Source organism: Dermochelys coriacea, chromosome 8, assembly GCF_009764565.3.
Source record: "Dermochelys coriacea isolate rDerCor1 chromosome 8, rDerCor1.pri.v4, whole genome shotgun sequence".
NCBI lineage: Eukaryota > Metazoa > Chordata > Testudines > Dermochelyidae > Dermochelys > Dermochelys coriacea.
The window spans coordinates 18,465,627-18,484,452 of NC_050075.1; the positions used below are offsets into that span (position 1 = coordinate 18,465,627).

An 18,826-nucleotide genomic window follows, 5' to 3' on the forward strand; every position below is an offset into this window, starting at 1 on the left:
TAGCACTTGCAGGGAGAAAATCCCACTATTTTGGCAAACATTTCCTTTCTCAGCAGTAAATTCTAATACCCAAAGCTGTATACAGGGTATTCCTTATGTGTATAACATATGCTGGTTTACCCCACACACTTATTGTACTACCAGAAAACTATAGAAAGAGTTTTGGGATATCTCAGCTAACCCAAAGGGACACAGATAATTAAGGTCTAAACCAAACATAGGGGATACACGCTTCTGAAGTGAGGGCCTTAATTAATAAAGACTGTTTGTTTAAAAGAAGAAGTGGTAATTTCTCATTCACTTGGATAGATAATCCTGCATTTCAATATATTTATAATTTTTACTTGCTAGCTCTACTTAGTGAATTGAGATGAGAATTTAGCCCTATGGGGCAATTTTTTAAACACGGATATCATGGGTCAGGTGCCACCACAAAACTGGTTTTGGATACAAAAATAAGTTGCAGTTACTCCACTTGTATAAGAACATAAGAATGGCCATACTGGGTCAAACCAAAGGTCCATCCAGCCCAGTATCCGGTCTACTGACAGTGGTCAATGCCAGGTATCCCAGAGGGAGTGAACCTAACAGGTAATGATCAAGTGATCTCTCTCCTGCCATCCATCTCCACTCTCTGACAAAGAGAGGCTAGTGACAGTTTGTACAGTTACCCATCTGTCATACATATATGTAATTTTACAGGAACAATGTTTAGCCTTAGTTTGAAATTTACTGTGCAAATACTCTCTCACATTCACTGTGCTGGACACACTCCTATATATTCCGTCTCTTTCACACATACACAAAATTGATTTCTGTATTTTGTATTTATTGTTGCTGGGCAGCTGAAGTTATTTTATCTTGATTTTATTTTTCAAGCACTCCAAACTGTACTTGCCAAAAGCAGCTCCAAAGAGTGTGCAAATGAAATTAGAGGTGACATGGCCAGTGGCATTGGAAAACTTATAGTGGGGTGCTGAAAGCTATTGAACAAAACTGTAAACCCTGTATATGATGGAAATCACTTCAAGCCAGGGGGTGCTGCGGCACCCGCAATACCGCTAGTTCCAGCACCTCCTGGACACGGCAATGTCGGAAGGAGAGAATGGAAGTGCCAATCTGGTTATGATCCAAAGCATACGTGGGGTTTTAAAGGTGGGATGGGGGGCTGTTACTTATCCTCCCCCTCGCTTCTCAGGGGCGTTGCAGCAGAAGCATTGTGTGTCAACTACAGGAAATCTAGTCATAAGAAATCAACTAAAAATATCCCTGACCGGCCATCCTCAAAAAGGGAGGTGGTTGCCATAGGAGCCGGGGGCCCTCAGTAAGTACATGAGAGCTTTGCTTAGCTCAGCAGAGCCAGCTTCTCCCAGTCAGCGGCCCCCTTCCAGCAGAACGACCCCTGCTGCCAAGTGCTGGCATCTAGGGCAGGCCGTGGGGCAGCTGCCAGCCCGTCAGTGGTTTTCTTCATAGGCCAGCCCCAGCCCCTGGAACTCCCCGGGCAGCCAGCCCGACTCTAGGAGTCCAGGGTGCCAAGGCACCGGGAGGCAGCCGACCCCTGCAGCAGGTGCAGCCCCCCAGCCCGCCTCTGTCCCCGCCGTCAGCGCTGCGTGTCCCTGCCAGTAACTCACGCATTTAGCCTGTAAATCAGACACTAATGCTAATACCGCTCGCTGATTGGCTGGCAAGGTCCTAACTTTGTTCCCTGATTCGCTAGAATATCTTAATTTTGTTTCCTGCTTCGTTGGCACGCTCGCTACGGCCAGAGGGTCTCCGATTGGTTGGAGTGAGAGATTATTCCTTTCTATGATTGGTTGCATCGTACGTCATTTTGGTTTTTGATTGGCCGGCACATCGCTCATCCTGATCTTTGATTGGTTAGTACCCTTCTCGGCCTATCTTTGAATTGGTTGTATTTTTCTTCCTGTTTTTCTGATTGGCTGGCATCTTATGTGAGGTCAGTTCCGGTCTCCCAGCGGGTCACGGATCACGTGACATGGGTCGCCTGGGCCACGAAGGGGAACAGGACGGCTTCTCGCAGCCAATCACAGCTTGCCTTACTTCCCTCGTTCAAAGTCGGCGGGCGCGATGGCCAATCCTGGTTAGGTCCCGCCCATGCATCTAGTGAGCGACGGTCCTGTCAGCCAATGACGTGGGGCGCGGCCTGGCGGCAGAGGTGGCGGCTTCGGCGGGGCTGGTGGAGCGGTGATGGCGGACCGAGGAGGCGGTGGTGGCGCTGGGGCTGGCGGCGGCGAGGGAGACGCGGGGGCGGCGGCGGCGGCGGCGGCGGAGCGGTACAATAATGAGATCAGGTAGCGCAGGCCGGCGGGGATTCAGGGAGAGGGAAGAGCGGGGTTTCACATGCCCGGCGTTGCGGCCTGGCCGTCGGGCCTCCCCCACCGAGCCCTGCGGCTGCAGGCTCCTCCCCTCGGGCCTTGTGGTCCCGCGCACCCACCCTTCGCTCCCGGTGGTTTCGCAGGGTCTTCCGCTTCTCCCCCATGGCCCGCTGGGCAATCTGCCCCTGATCCCTGGGTCCGGCAGCTCCTCCCCCCTCTACCGCCGCAGACCATCCCCCGGGCCCCGCCGTCTCTCTGCATCTTCCCCCCTCCCCCTCCCCCGGCGGGTCCTCCCTTCCCACCCTCTCTCTGCGTCCCCCTTGGGGCCCGGCGACCCCTCGGTGCTCCCCGCGGAACCGGGCCCGGCGACTCGTGTGAGCTCCCTGCAGCATGCTGCCTGCAGGCTAAGTACGCTACTAGCTCTGTGTTCCCGGGCGAGACGCACGGTATCCAGGGCCTCAAGGCGTGCCTCAAATGCAGCCGTGCTTGTCATGTTTGATTTTTCTCTGACTCGTGCTCTCCTTCCATGCATCCCAAACTGCAGCGTTGCCCCCGTGTTAGTAATTGCATAAAAGCTATAAAGCTAGAACGAAAGCGTTCAGTTCTTTGGGGTAGGATTGATGTCTTGGGGGGGGGGTGTGCACAACATCCAACACGCGGGGACTCTCATCCTGATTGGGGTGTACCACAACAGAAACCTGAAATAAAAGTAGCGCTCTCTGGTACCTGGTCCAACAGGCAGGAACTAATGCCAGCATGAGTGGTAAAATGACTTTATTGGTCTTGCTTAATTGGAACATAAGAACCTGCATACTGGGTCAGACCAAAGGTCCATCTAGCCCAGAATCCTGTCTTTAGACAATGGCCCGTGCCAGGTGCTTCAGAGGGAATGAACAGAACAGGTAATCATGAAGTGATTCATCCCCTGTCCATATTCCCAGCTTTTCACAAACAGGCTAGGGAGACATAATGGCTCCTGGGAGCACATAACCTGGTGTTCTGGTGATAGGTGTTCTAAAAACTATAGTTCTGTCTTAACAGTACAATTCATGGTGTTGCTGATAAAACCCTATCCTGTTTGGGACTTTGCTCTCTGACTGTCATTTGCCTTGTTTCTCTCTCATGACCATTAAGATTAGCTGGGATGCTATTATTGTCAATTCCTAGGATCATGTCTTCCAGGCCTGACAGAAGAGTCTTCTCAGTAAAGAGTGCCTCTATATTTAGAATTTGCTCCCTTTGGTGCTCCATCACTGTTAGAGGTTGGTGATCTTTGGGGCATCATTCAAAGCGCATTACTTTTGTTTTGCTCTTGGGCATCTCAGGGTTGGTAGCAATGGTCAGTTGTGGACCACATAGTGGGCTGCCCCTATAATTTCCTTTTTTAAAACCTATGTGTAAAAGCACCTGGTTTCTAAAACTGTAGGTGCTTTATGAAACTTAAATCAGCAGAAGTAGAAGTCTGTATAATCTGAGTGCTGAGTTGCATGTGTTTTGCCATTCACCACCTTATAACCTTTGTTTTTTTCAATTTTGAGTCATCATGCCAACATTGGTATTGCACTGGCACTAAATGGTGGGCAAAATTGTTTTCCTGAGAGCATCAGAAGAGCGTTTGTTGGTTGCAAAGGTGAACGTTTTTTTCTATATATACACTTATTAAGCTGCCTGTGTAGTGGGCTGGGTGGCACATTGGGTTTAGTATATTAGCCTTTCATCATTGCAGATCAGAGTTCAAATCCTTCGTTAGGTCATAAGTGAAAAGGATGCAGATGGTCTCATCCAAGTCCCTGGTGGACACTCATTCACGTTATGAAATAGCTAAAAACCTTGGCACAATCGGCAGCCATTGCTCGAGAGGCCTAAGATGTGACTATAGATAGACATGGTGATTCAGGTCATGTTTGAAGTGCTTTGGCAGAGCTGTGTGAGGGAAGCTTGCACAGTGCCTGTCCGTACTAAGATGGTTCGATCTAAAGGTCACTCATTTTCATGAGTGGAAAAAAATCATATTCAGACTTCTAATGAATTTAAATTGTGAGGGGGGGAACCTATTAAAGTACTTGTACTTTTAATTTTATCTATTGAAACTTGACAAAATTTGTCATGTCCTTCTGCTTTTACTAGTTTCATTTTTTTGTAACACAAATTAATCTATCCTGCAACTAATCAGCAAACACAAGTAGTTTTCTTCTGGCTTTACACACAGAATGGCTCAGCAGCAAGCACTGAGATTTCGTGGCCCAGCTCCCCCACCAAATGCTGTCATGAGGGGTCCACCACCTCTCATGCGTCCACCTCCACCTTTCGGCATGATGAGAGGTCCACCTCCACCACCTCGTCCCCCCTTTGGACGTCCTCCGTTTGATCCTAATATGCCTCCAATGCCACCTCCAGGAGGGATTCCTCCACCAATGGGGCCTCCACATCTACAGGTAAAGAGTGTATGGGTTTTGTTTTCTGTTTTTGATGTGGATGGATGTGGTAAGAAGTCAGCAGCATTCAGAAGCGATTACAGCAGGAAAAGAAAAAAGTAAATGTTTAAAAAAAATAAAAATCAAAATCAAAGCCCAGTTAGTTTTATCACACTGCATATTGTTCAAAAATATCTAAGAGGGTCCTTCACATGGTTCCTAAAGGCAAACATAGTGGAATCATGTGCACAGTTAAGATGAGTTCATTGCAAAAAACTCCAGTAGTGCAGAGTTAAAATTCTCTGGTAGTGCCTTGTGTCCTTCCAAATCATCAAGTTTAACTACACTCTATCTTTTGAAAACAAGGTAATGAAGAGTAGAGCTAACACAAATTTAAACCTCGGAAAACCATTAAAGTTAAGGTACATGCCACCCACACAATATAACTGCTCCTTGGAGCTGGCCTTAGCCACTTGGAATGGTTTAGTAAGAGTGGTGCTATAATAAGATATGAAGAATAAAAAGGAGAATGTCCCATTGTGTTGTGATCAACAGTTTTTAATTCCAACGTTTATCTACATGCACTCCAGCTGCATTCCTTGTGTTAGATGTTGTTGTATTGAATGGTGGATCGATTAGTTGGAGCAGTTTGGAAGAGTTGTTACTGTGATATGAAAAGAGGTGCATATGTACCTTGAGGGATCAAGTGGGCCTAATTTCAATGCTGATTCTGTAGAGGTGTGTCAGTAGTGGTGCACAGTGGTCTTGTCATGTGGATTGTCATCAGTCTAGTGAAGGGATTGTAATATTTAGCAAATTTGGGTTGGTTGCTGTGGAGTGGGCACAGTCTGTGTAGGTAGCTCCTGTTTACTATGCCTGGCTTAAACCAGAGTTTTGTCTTAGCAAAGAGGTGTACTTTGTCCTACAGTGCTCGTAGGTGCAATTCCCTGAGTGTTCTGCAGCATCTCCAAGGATAGAGTGCTTGTATGTGTGTTATGGGTGTGTTGTGGTATTGCTCGGAGAGAATGGAATTAAGATTATGTTGTGGTGATGGCATATACCTTAACTGTGTATTTCCTGGTGTTTAGGAGGGTGAACCTGGCACCCTTTCCTGCTCCTGGAGATAGCATGGGGAAGATGGGAGTTCTGGATTCTCAGACTGGTGGAGGAGTCATGGGAAGGAATTATAGGTGTATTTGTAAGGGAGGGAGGAGGATTGTGCACAGATGACTCCACTTCTTTTCCCTCCAAGCATGTCACTGGAGGGGAAGGTGCCCAACTGCTCACCCTTTATGGTAATGTTCTGTCCATGCTTCTGAGCTGCCAGAGAGCAAAGACTTCAGAGGTTGATCCCTTATTTGTTGAGAATTGTAGAAAAAATACTTTTTTTGGAAACCCAGTTTTTTTATCAAAGCTTTAAGTCATCCAACTGGGTTTTCAAAAACATAGTGTTTGATCTCTTACACAAATAAGGGTTGTTATCTAGGGGTGTTCTGGCCCCTCAGTAGCTGTGCCAGAGCACAACCCTGAGGGGCAGAGCCCTCATCCCACTCCCTCCCAACCTTCCATGGCACTGCTCTGATCATCCCTCCCCATATTCCCTTCTCTCTACACCAAAAAAAGTTATAAGAATCAGAAGAAGTTATGATCCGATCATGCTAGTGGAGCAGTGTATTGAGAACCCTTGTCCAGATGACTGGGCAATGTTTTCGCATTAAGTTCTATTGTTCAGGAAAGGGTGAAGACTGAGTCATGATTACGTTACCCTAACCACTTACCATCTTTCATCTTCACTGTATTATTTTTAAGTTCTTGCTATTACTTTTAAAGTAAAAGTGGAATTTACATGTAGATTTCATAGCATTTTTAAAATATCACTTTTAAACCAGAAATTTGGACCTCAGGGTGAAATGTTCAAAAGAGCCCTGCAGCACAAAAAATGCATTTCCTGAAAACTGCCTAGGGTAGGCCTTAAGCTCTCAGTGCCTGGGTGCAGCTAAGGTCCAGTGATGACAGCATGTCATCTTGAGCCACCTATTCACTCTCATAGCAGGGTGCCGGCAGACCTGTTTTTACAGAGCCCCTCATCTCGCTGCATATATATGTTTAAATGCATCCATGATGCTTTTGCCAACCTAAAGTTACAAACATTGCCCTCAATAACTTTTTCAGTATTACTTCCTGAAAGGGCCAGAATGTGGAGGGGAGGCACATGCTAAAATAAATCCTGAGTGACTAAGGTCAGTTTGGGATGGATCAGAGCCTTAGTTTGAGCCCAGGTTTGCACAAAAAAAAAAAATGGACAAACCAGATGATTTTGTAAAATGCTATGTTATGGGGGGGGTCCTGTATTTTGGGGAGCCCTTGGCTCAAATGACCCCAAATTTGAACTGCTTACACTATCTAGCACAGCAAATTTCAAAACAATCAGAATATACATATTTTTTTTAGAATACTTAAAATAGTCAACCTTTAAACAGAAGAAATGCTCAGTCTTAATAATAGGAGAGTTGTTGCTTTGCTATTGTGCTAAAACAGTGACATTCAGACTAAGGCTCGCAAGCCATGAGTGGCTCTTTAATGTGTCTCCTGCAGCTCTTTGCAGCACATGATATTAAAGCATTGTGATTCAATTATTAACCAATCAGGGTGCTTTTATAATGTTGTTAACAAGTTGTAGTTAATTAAAAATAATAATACCTGGTCAGTCATTTTTCTGTGAGAATAATATATAAACTAAATATTTCCCCCGCTTTACTGTTTAAATATGAATATATAGTAGTATAGTAAATGAAGCAATGAATTCATACTACTATGGCTCTTTTGGGTAATGTTGATCTCTAGTTTGGCTCATGAACCTCTGAGGTCTGAGTATCACTATGTTAAAAGTTCATGTACTATGGGGGACATGCGTGAAATAAGAATTTAGAATGATATTGGGGTGTGTCAAATTAGTATTAAGCATTTTAAAATTAAGATTTGTTTGCTACCTTTGGACATTTAGTAATAACTACTTAAGTTGAACTAATCCTCTGCTGGATCATCTGTTAAGTGCTGTACAAAAAAAAGTCACAGATGATATCTCTGCTTTGTTGAATTTGTACTTTCCCCTGAATGTCTTAATAGTAAAACTTTAGCAGGCAGATAATTAAAAGGTATAATGGATTGTAATGAAATTGTTTGTTTCTGCTGATACCCCACTTTGTATATGGCCACTTCTTTGCTGCTTTGCATTTAGTTAATACCTCAAGGCTTGAAGTACTTGTTAAAGCTGTTCTCTGTGCTATGGTTTGACTTGTCATGAGATGTGGCCCTTGCCTTGATAATGCTAATTGAGGCCATGGCTACCCTATGGGCACTACAGTGGCATAGCTGCGGTGCTGTAGCTTTGCCACTGTTAACTCTGTATTGTAGATGCAGACTGCAGCAATGGAAGGGGATTTTCTGTCACTGGAGGCATTCCACTTCCTTAAGCAAGGGAGATAGGTGGATGGAAGTATTCTTCCACAAGGCTGAGGATTTTTCATACCCCCTGAGTATGCTATGTCAATCTAAATTTTAAGTGTAGAACAGGCCAGAGATTGCAACGTTGTTTCAGTGGACTGTATTAGAACAGCATAGAACACTGTTGCTAAGTCTTTTCTTGCTGAGGCTGTGCAGTCAAGTGATACTAAATATGAACGCCAACTGTATATGGCAGTCCTGTGACATTACTGTTATATGAATTTACAGAGGCCACCATTCATGCCTCCTCCCATGGGTAGCATGCCACCGCCTCCTGGTATGATGTTTCCTCCAGGGATGCCACCTGTCACTGCCCCTGGAACTCCAACTATGCCACCCACTGAAGAAATATGGGTAGAAAACAAGACTCCAGATGGCAAGGTAAGACTGGAACCAAATACAGCAAGGAGCTATCAGGAATAACGAGTGACTGCTACCATGTCACCACATCTGATCTTGTTTGCATTGGGGGTGGTGTCGTGTCGATCTTGGCCATCGAGGCTGCAGGTGCTGAATAGTTAGGCAAAACAGAGCAATCTCCTTTTGTTAATACATATTCATATAGATATTAACTTTTGCCCTCATAATTTGAAGGGACTAGGCCATTCATTGTGAAAACATACTGTTGTTTGACAACGACTTTCCTACTCTATAGGTCTATTTCTATAATGCACGAACGCGCGAGTCTGCATGGACCAAGCCTGATGGGGTAAAGGTTATTCAGCAATCGGAACTGACGCCAATGCTGGCTGCCCAGGCTCAGGCCCAAGCCCAGGCCCAAGCCCAGGCCCCAGGTGCCTCCACACCAACAACCAGTAGTCCTGCACCTTCAGTGTCTCCATCAACCTCGTCAGCTACTCAGTCCTCCATGACTTCTACTACAACCACAGCCACTTCACTGTCACAGACCATTTCCAGTGAGTTACTGCGGGTTTCTTAGGCTTTGTGAGAGTGGGAAACAAATGCTATCTTGGAGGAAATACTGTACTAAAGATGTAATGTGACATGTGGCTCCTCTTTGCCGGGTATTTGTTTTTTCTGCTGCTGCTACCCATATGTTCTCAAATAACCAAATAGATGCTTAATAGTTATTGATATACTTCCAACAAAACTTGGAAATGCTTTAAGAAAAGGGCGGACGTTATTTTGGAGGAAGGGGTTGTTCCACCAAGGTTTCCCATCTTACCTGTCTCCAGGCTCCAACCTGCCCTTCTGGTTGAGGAGTTGGACATATCAGTGCTGCCTCTGGAACAAGCAGAGTTGATTGTTGTAGAGCAGAACTTCTGCTTTTTCATTCTGCAGAGCATCCCAGTGCTTCAGTTCCTTTGTGTTTGAGTCACAACACAAACCAGGAGAGGTTCTGAGGTTTATTGATGAATGATCCATGAACTGTAGTTTGAAAACTATTGTTCTTCACATGTACTGAGCCACTACAATGTTTTCAGGTCACAACAGCCCCAGGGAATAGGGGACTGACCTTGTGGAATGTATATATATTTAGATTGTAGCCATAGCAAATAATCTTACAGTTGACTCATATGTCATTATTTCACTAGACCTGCAAAGCTAGAAAGTAACTACCTAGCCTATTCTCTTGATATATTTAAGTGTAGTGTGTAGGGCATTATTTTATAGCTTGCATAGCTATTTGTTAAATATGTAACAAAGGTCAAGAATCACAAATGTTTAGATGCCATTCCATATCAGATCTTTGAGATCCATAGCTTACTCACTGTAGTTTTCTCTGCTTTGAGGCATATGTTTATAGTGAGGCCCCTTTTATGTAACTTAATAGAATAATGTCGAAGTTGACTTGACTCTCCGCTGCCAAAAATGTAATTTTCTGACACCAAGCACTAATGAATTTTGCCTTTTTTCTTAAGGAAGTTCTGTTAATGGTGATGCCTGTGGCCAGATGCTAAAGTTTGTGTTTTAAAAGATCAATTTTCTCAACATTCAGAATCAGTCTGTAAAGTATTGGGGGTCAGAAGAGCTGGGTTCTAATTCTGACTGTGCCATTGATTTATTGTGTGACCTTGAGCAAATCATTTAATCTCTTTATGCCTCAGTTTCCCTATCTTTAAAACAGGAATAACTCTTACCCTTTGAGAACTGCAGATAAATAGTGTTAAATATATACTAAATATTAAGGATCTTTATATCATTGAAAAAGTGAGTTAATCACTTTAATACAGGAGAAAATAATTTCCTTGCAATATGTTTTTCAGTTTTTATGACATAAATTTAACATAATCACTTAATACAAGAAAAGTGATATTTCTCCAACATTGCACTGTATCGTCTTGTAAATTTATAACATTGCTTTCCAGGGTAAAATAAATCAAAATGCCTAGTATAAGTTTAATTCTTGAAAAGCATTGGCTGCCACTTTTCCTTCTTTTACCCCACACAGTGATATGCAACATTAGCATCCTGTCAAAGGCCAACTCTAATCATCCTGCAAGAAATATTGAACTGAATGTTTAATATTCATTTACCCACTAGGAGGCACTGGAGGCCACTAGAATTCTTCCATTCCATGACTGAAAGCATTTTCCTAAACTTTTCTTTGATTAGACACGCTTGAATCACAGTTGCATGGCCACAATCTAAGAATACCACACTGTTGTCTTGTAAGTGCACGTGCACAACTGCTGCCATTATATTGTTTAAACAACAATATTTTGTGCATTAGTTTCTTCATTCAAGGTTTTGTACAATTTTCTGCTCCTAGTTGTCTCAATCTGAACAGAGGTTCATATTTCACTTTTCACCTAAACAAATTATACTAGTTCTCCCGTAACCAAAGCAAAGAAACTTGCCACTGCTCTAGAGATTTGTTAGTTATATTATACAAACAAGGGGGGTAAGGGAAATAAGAAATAGAAATTGATTTTTTTTTTTTTTTAATTTTTTTTTTAGGAAATGATGTAATGTCACAGGGTGGGAGGGAGGGATTTTTCTTTCCAGCGAGCATCCTTTTCTTATGTGTGTGTTGGTAAGGGATGAAATACTGTATAGTATGTATAGGGAAATATTTGTGAGTGCTCATATATTTACAGTTCACATGTTTTGCCATTTAAGAAAAACTACAAGTTTTTTTTTTCCCCCCTTCTTTCTTTTTATCAGCACCAACAACACAAGACCAGACCACAAGTTCAGGTGTTTCAGTTGCTACATCTTCAGTTAGTGTTTCAACCTCCGCTCCTTCTGCTACACCTGTGCAGACTGTACCCCAGCAAGTCCCACAGACGTTGCCTCCTGCAGTTCCTCATGCAGTACCTCAGCCAACAGCAACAATTCCTGCTTTTCCACCCGTAATGGTACCTCCATTTCGGGTTCCCCTTCCTGGCATGCCTATTCCACTTCCAGGTAAATTGGTAAACTGTAGTTGTCTTGTCAACTTTTTGTCCATGTTGTCAATTTGTTTGCACTCATGTGTCTACTGTGTATGGAATTGCCTAAATCCTCTCCATTTAGAACACTTTCTGAAATAATTCAGGTTTAGTGGACAGACTTTAAGTAATAGTCACTTGAAACACTTTAATATTTAATTTTCTGATACAATTATTAGGAAGTTATTTAAACATGTAAAATCCTTATTTTGATAATACAAATAAATTAGAATGCACTGAAAAGTGCATTTTATAAATGGATTTTTTTTTACGGGATCATGTCTATTCTCCAGTCCCATACAAAGTAATGAAGAGCTGGATTAATTCTCTAAGTGACTCAGACTGTTAATGACAGGTTTCAGAATAGCAGCCGTGTTAGTCTGTATTCGCAAAAAGAAAAGGAGTACTTGTGGCACCTTAGAGACTAACAAATTTATTAGAGCAAATGCATCCGATGAAGTGAGCTGTAGCTCACGAAAGCTTATGCTCTAATAAATTTGTTAGTCTCTAAGGTGCCACAAGTACTCCTTTTCTTTTTGAGACTGTTAAACTGTAAAAATAGTTTATTGCCAGTATGCCCTAGCACTACATTTTTTTTCATATAGCAGAATTCGTGTAATGATTGCTGTCACTTTGTTACTTGGATTTAGAGCTTCAATCTTATGCACAAATGGAATAAAACTAGGAGACAAAGTGAATTACATATTCTAGAGTCTCTCTAATATCCAGGGACCGTCATGGCTACAACTATTCTGCATACATATTCAAGAGCAGAAAGTATTACAATTCAACACTGATCTCAAGTGTTCCCAAGCCTGATCTCTTGCAGCCACTAGGAATAAAGTTGGAAAAGGAGCAAAAAGACTTGAGCTGTAAGGGCGCATGTTGAAGCTCAGTCCACGTTCATAGATTCTAAGTCCAGAAGAGACCATTGTGATCTAGTGAGTCTGACTCCTCTAACACATGCCATAGAACTTTCCCAAAATAATTCCTAGAGTATATCTTCTAGAAAAACATCCAATCATGACTTCAGAATTGGCCATAATGGAGAATCCACAACCCGTGGCAAATTGTTGCAATGGTTAATTACTGACCCGGTTAAAAAATTACACCTTATTTCCGGTCTGAATTTCTCTAGCTTCCACTTCCAACCATTGGATTGTGTTTATACTTATATCTGTCAGATTGAGGAGCCCATTATTTAATATTTGTTCCCCGTGTACATACGTATAGACTGTAATTAAGTCACTCCTTAATTTTCTCTTTGTTAAGCTTAAATAGATTGAGCTCCTTGAGTCTATCACTGCAGGGCATGTTTTCTAGTCCTTTAATCATTCTCATAGCTCTTCTCTGAGCCCTTTCCAGTTTATCAACGTTCTTGACTTTTGGGCACTAGAACTAGACACAGTATTCCAGCAACAGTCACTCAGTGCCAGGTGAAGAGGTAAAATAACCTCTCTACTCCTACTCAAGATTCCCCCGTTTATGCATCCCAGGATCACATTAGCACTTTTGGCCACAGCATTACACTGAGCTAATGTTCAGCTGATCATCCACCACAACTGGCCAATCTTTTCCAGAGTCATGATGGGGGGGGGGGGGGGAAATATCAACTTTATAGGAGTGATACAACAGCACAATATTGCTTTAAAAAGGAAATTATAGGGAAGTCATCAGCTTAAACAAGACAAAATTATACCAGGTTGAGGATAGTACTCTGGTTGATATTGAATGTTAGGTAAGTAATTTAGAGGTCTGATTCTTTACGCTACTGCACATGTGCAGAATTTATGTTCCCCGCAGATTTCTTTGCTTCCTGGCAAAAAATCGACTTTCTTACAGGGAAGCAAAGGGAAGCCCCAAGAGCAGTCATGGGGCCCTCTCCAGCCATCTGTTTTGGGTGTCCAGGGCAGCTGGCAGAGAGAAATCACTGTGAGGCAGGGGGCAGGACTGGGGAACACTGGCTGGTGGCTCCTGCTTGTCCCAGCTGGGTTGGGGAGGATGGGGCTTCCTCTTTCCTGTATTGCATCTGGGGTGGATTCAGACCGACAGCCAGATTTCTCTCCCAGCTGCAGGAAGCTCTGCAACCCCGCCCACCCCGGCTCCTTCACCCATCATTCCTCAGCTGCAGGGGGAGGGATCCCTCTACAGGGAGCTGCTCTCCCATCCGCCCAACCTCCATGTATCCAGACCTCCTCATACCCAGACCTCCTGCTCAGCCTCACCCCCGAACTCCAAACCCCCTATGATGAACCCCACTCTCCTGCAGCTGGACCATCCCAACAAGCCACCTGCACCTGGATCCCCACCCCACCGAGTCCCAGCCAGCTGCACCTGGATCCCCACCCCACTGAGCCCCACTCCTCCAGCATCTGGACCCCACCCCATATTTCCCCCCTCGCTGAGGCCCAACCACCTTCACCTGGACCCCCCTGCAGAGTCCCATTACTGTTACACCCAGAACCCCCTATCAAGCCTCTGTGTGTCCAGATTCCCCCGCACCTCGATGACCCACTGAACCGCCTGCACTGAGATTGCCCCTCTCAACCCACACCTGGATCCTCCCATACTAAGCCCCTCCACACTTGGATCCTGCCTTGCTGAGCCTGCCTGCCCACACCTGGTACATCTGGAATGTAGGAGCAGGGCCCTGGGATGTTTCTGGAACAGGCCCGGTCCTTGTGCTCTGTCGGGGTTAGGTGCAACCTCACCACTGATTCTCTGTCCTGGGGAGTAGCTGCACAGTGATTTCCCCCCTCTGTGCAGCCAATGGCCTGTGTTCCCCAGTGCCATACTGGAGCCTCCACATTTATTTGACAAATAAAATTTGCAGAATTTTAAAAGTGTGCAGAATTTTTATTTTTTTGGCACAGAATTTAATTTTTTGGTGTAGAATGCCCTCAGGAATAGATTCTTACATATTTTGGGGAGTTAAGGGAAAATAACTAATTATTAAGTTTTAAAATAGGCAGCTTAAGTCAGGATGAAGAAAGTTTGACTACTTTTAACTTCAGTTCCTGCCTCTGCCAGCAAATAATCAGTGTAAGATGAAGGATCCAGTATTCTTCATGCAAGATGCATATTCAGCTGTTCTTAAGTGTAAACTGGCAGGCAAAATTTGAATGATCAATACAATAAAGGAAACAATGTCAATATCCAATAAACTGCCCATGAACAAAGGACACTTGTATTTTTTGTAAGTTTCCAGTGCAGAAACTCCCACACTGAACACTACACTGGAAAAGGAGAGACGTGTGGAAAAAAAACAAAAAACCTTGGTTATCTGATGAAACATTTTCTTCAAATTCTCTCAGAACATGAATATAGTTTCTGAAGTTCTGGAAGACTTATACCTGACCCATTTTCCCTTTTCACTGGGAAATAACACATTGGATTGAACCGAGAGGACTCCATGCCCTTTTGAATAAGTTTTCTTTGGATTGTTCTAAATACATATTCTCTTTGATTACGGAACAAAACTAAGTTTTGTTTTTTAATTCAGATAAAAATTTAACTTGGTTGTGCTTTTTTTGTGATGTTCCTAGAAAGCCTTGGACTATTCCCACCATAACTACAAAATGTCTGAAGAGATGAATTTAAGAAACAAGCTAAAAAGATCCTGTTAAAATATTAGCAGAATTTGAAAAGACATATTGAGCATAAGTGTGTAGCTCTTTTGTGTTAGGCAGTGATGAGCATGAAGCCATCCAGAGAGATCACTTCATATTAAAAAAAAAAAAGCTGAGCAGTGCAATTGACAAGTGATCTTGACATTTAAAGTTCTGCACCATATTGTGGCATGACACTAACTTAACTCTTCCGTTGTGTTAATATCTCATGATACTAAATTTTAAAGTCGGTCTGCTTACTCTTAATTCATGTGTGAAAAGCTAGCTATACATTTAAAAATGGGAAATTTGTCAGAGGAAACAGCTTTTTTTTCCCCCCCCCTGCTAAGAAGTCTGTCTGCTCTGCAGTAGAACCAATTTCAGTGATCAGACAAATAACATTATTTATCCTGATTTAGTTTTAGGACATACTGTAACTTCCTTAAGACAAATCTTTACATTCATTCAAAGGCTGTAGCATAAAAAAAAACCCAACAAAACTAGACAAACTTCATTCAGTACCATTTGATTAATGCTTCAGTATCCTAATTCCTACATATATAACACAAAAATGCTATTAGAAATTTTAATAAGAGCTCAAAACTAAAGAGCACTGAAATTGTCTTTTTTAAAAGTTTTTTTATATAAATTGGAAGTGTATTTTCTATATTAGATTTTTGATAAAGAAAATTAACATTTTGGTTATAAACACAGGGGTTTAATTTCATTTTGTGTTGTGGAAATTCTCATCTCTTACTTCTTTCATATGGTGGGAATTGAAGCATTTTAGGGCCTGGGGGTATATCTCGGAGTTTCAGTTACCAGTTTGAAAGTACTGGATTGATATTCAGAAATATTATACAGTCATGACCCCTTCCCCCTAAAATGAACCGTCTTCTGGAATCCTTTTTTCCCCTCCCTTTTATTCTCTCCTTTCCTAGTGATTTTTCATCTCACTGAAGGGGATTAGATGCCACAGCTTCCATACCTTTCAGTGTCATTTCTTCAGTGAGCTAGAAATTAGTTCATGGTGCTACCTCTCTCAAAGGCTAAATGTTCTGCCTACACCGCATTCCTACCCCATGCTGCTCCACAGACTGTGACAGAGCTAATACTTCCTACCACTGACTCACCAGTACAGCTTCTTTGGTTGTGTATATTTCTTCATCCCTTCACAATTTTCTTTTTGCCTCTTCTCTTTCAGCTTTAATGCCTTTTCCTAATCGCCATCACCTCCTCTTTCCTTTCTGGTTGAAATTGTGCTTTCGCTGCCACTACCACTCCCACCTTTGTCTTAATTGATTAAAATTGTACCTCCACTGGTGCTCATATCTTCTTTCCAGCTGGAGTAGGAGCAGAATGAAACTGACAGGGACTGCACGAGTTTCTGCAGCTGCTTCTATTGGCCTCTTCTGGGCAAATGCTATGAGCAAAACTACCCTCAGCACAATCTCCTGCAACATTGTCCTATAGAGAGGGGTGAGACTACCCCACACTGAATTTAAACCCCTGAATCCTCGCTCAAATGTTTTTATAAAGTCCTAATATATGTTAAAACTGTGGTTCAACGTAAAACAGTAAATGTTGCTGTAATTTAGAACTAGTTTTATAGTTGATCTGGCACCACTTTTCATAATATGTTGGAAGAAAAAAGAATGTACATATTCCTGCCTGGGATGCGTCTTTTCTATTGGAAATGGCATTCTAAATTGTAGCAGGAAAATTTGTATTATTCAGACTTCCAGTAAGAGCCGACATACAATGGCAGCTTTCCAACATGCTTGCTTATCCATTTTACAGGTGTAGCAATGATGCAAATAGTCAGCTGCCCGTATGTAAAGACAGTCGCTACCACCAAGACCGGTAATTTTTAAAACCATCTTAGTTCATTTTGTCTGTAAGTTGGCATGGTAGTGAATGTTATTGTTTATCTTTTATTTATTTACTTTCCCCCAATGAATGGATCTATATATTTTTATTTTCAAAAAAGGTCTAAATGAAAATATATTGGCCAGCAAATAACTTTCCTAATGAGTTGTTAGTGTTAGCCTATTTAGTACAAAAAAGCTACACAAACGCACATTTTAATCATTGATTTCTGTGATAAATGTGAACCTCCTCGTGCCTGTACTAAATTTTATTTTTTGTGTGGGATATTTGTTTTTTCTACTTCCATTTGTACAGTGACATGACTGCTTGCATGTTAGAATGTATGTGGTGTATGAGTGTCTTAGTATAAATCTTCATTTTAAGGTTGTGCATTATTTAAAAATAAGCCATTTTCAGGAACAAATGTGTTTTTATATAAAAAATAGTTGCTTGTTTATTCAATAATGTACTGGTTTGGTTTTTTTGTCCCAGGGTAAAAGACATAATTTGTACTTTATTATTAAACTGCTCTAAATTATGACCATATTGTGTTGGTCCTATTTTCTTACTTAAACAAATTTGCTTTCACTTTCCAAAAAACCTGGTATATCAGGCAAATGGTATAGTAATATTATGTACTGGCTCTTCATCTCTAGGTACTTGCTTATCATTTTGCCTTAGGACATGAGCAAAATGGGTTTGGTAGTCTGTCTCAAGTATTCCACAAAACCATCACAGCATAGTTCAGTATTACTCTTTTTTAAAAGCATTATGTCATCAGACTTTACCTTGAACTGAAATAGCAGGATTTTGCTCTTGAAACACTGATACTGAATGCCTAAAATGCTATTACTCTTTAGATCACTGCATTTTAAATAATTGTACTTTGCCCTGTTGAACATTTGTGATTTAGAAAAATGGTGATCCAATTAGTAACATCAGCTTCCAATTTTTGAAAAAAAAAACAAACAAACTTCTTTTGAAGTAGATTGCATTAAACTATATGCTTAGTTGATTATCGTAAAACAGTATTTTGGTGCTTTTGTGTCACAAAATGATACTTCATTGTCACTCGCTCTTTTGTTTTGTTTTTTATTGCTTCTTTATGTAGGTGTCTTGCCAGGAATGGCCCCTCCTATTGTACCTATGATCCATCCTCAGGTTGCTATTGCCGCTTCACCTGCTACTTTGGCTGGAGCAACAGCAGTCTCTGAATGGACAGAGTACAAAACAGCAGATGGGAAGACTTACTATTATAACAATAGGACTTTGGAATCAACATGGGAAAGACCCCAAGAACTGAAAGAGAAAGGTACAGCATTCGATTTTAGAGTCCAGCCACAACTAGGTATGATCACTTTTATGACTTATTATAAACATTGTTGCAAAATGTGAATGAGAATAACTTTAATCCTCTTCTCCCTTAATTATGATTTCCAAAATGTGTTTCTAGTGGTAACTTTGGGTTGGGTATAGGTCTTAAAGCATATTTGTCCTTTGCTATGTTAATAGGTGTTCATTGCTGCTAACCTATGGAACATCACACACACACACACACACGCTTAAAATAACTAAACCATGCTAGTTAAGACTGCTGCCCATGATCTAATCGACAATTTTGTTTTCACTAGTTCAGCTTACTTCTCCTGAATTGAGAAGGCCATAAGACAGACCATCTGAATTAAGTTCCCTGAATAAAG

General features: G+C 42.0%; 1 protein-coding gene across 1 annotated transcript in view; it reads left to right on the forward strand.

The window, feature by feature from the left end:
* The first annotated feature begins 2,157 nt into the window (after positions 1–2,157).
* The window catches only part of TCERG1 (transcription elongation regulator 1), a 54,825-nt gene continuing 38,156 nt past the window's right edge, over positions 2,158–18,826 (forward strand). The window contains 7 exon segments of the mRNA XM_038412361.2: positions 2,158–2,312; positions 4,546–4,771; positions 8,483–8,635; positions 8,910–9,171; positions 11,384–11,626; positions 17,058–17,120; positions 18,238–18,438. Of these exon segments, the coding sequence (XP_038268289.1) occupies positions 2,209–2,312; positions 4,546–4,771; positions 8,483–8,635; positions 8,910–9,171; positions 11,384–11,626; positions 17,058–17,120; positions 18,238–18,438 (1,252 nt within the window). The 5' untranslated portion in view covers positions 2,158–2,208.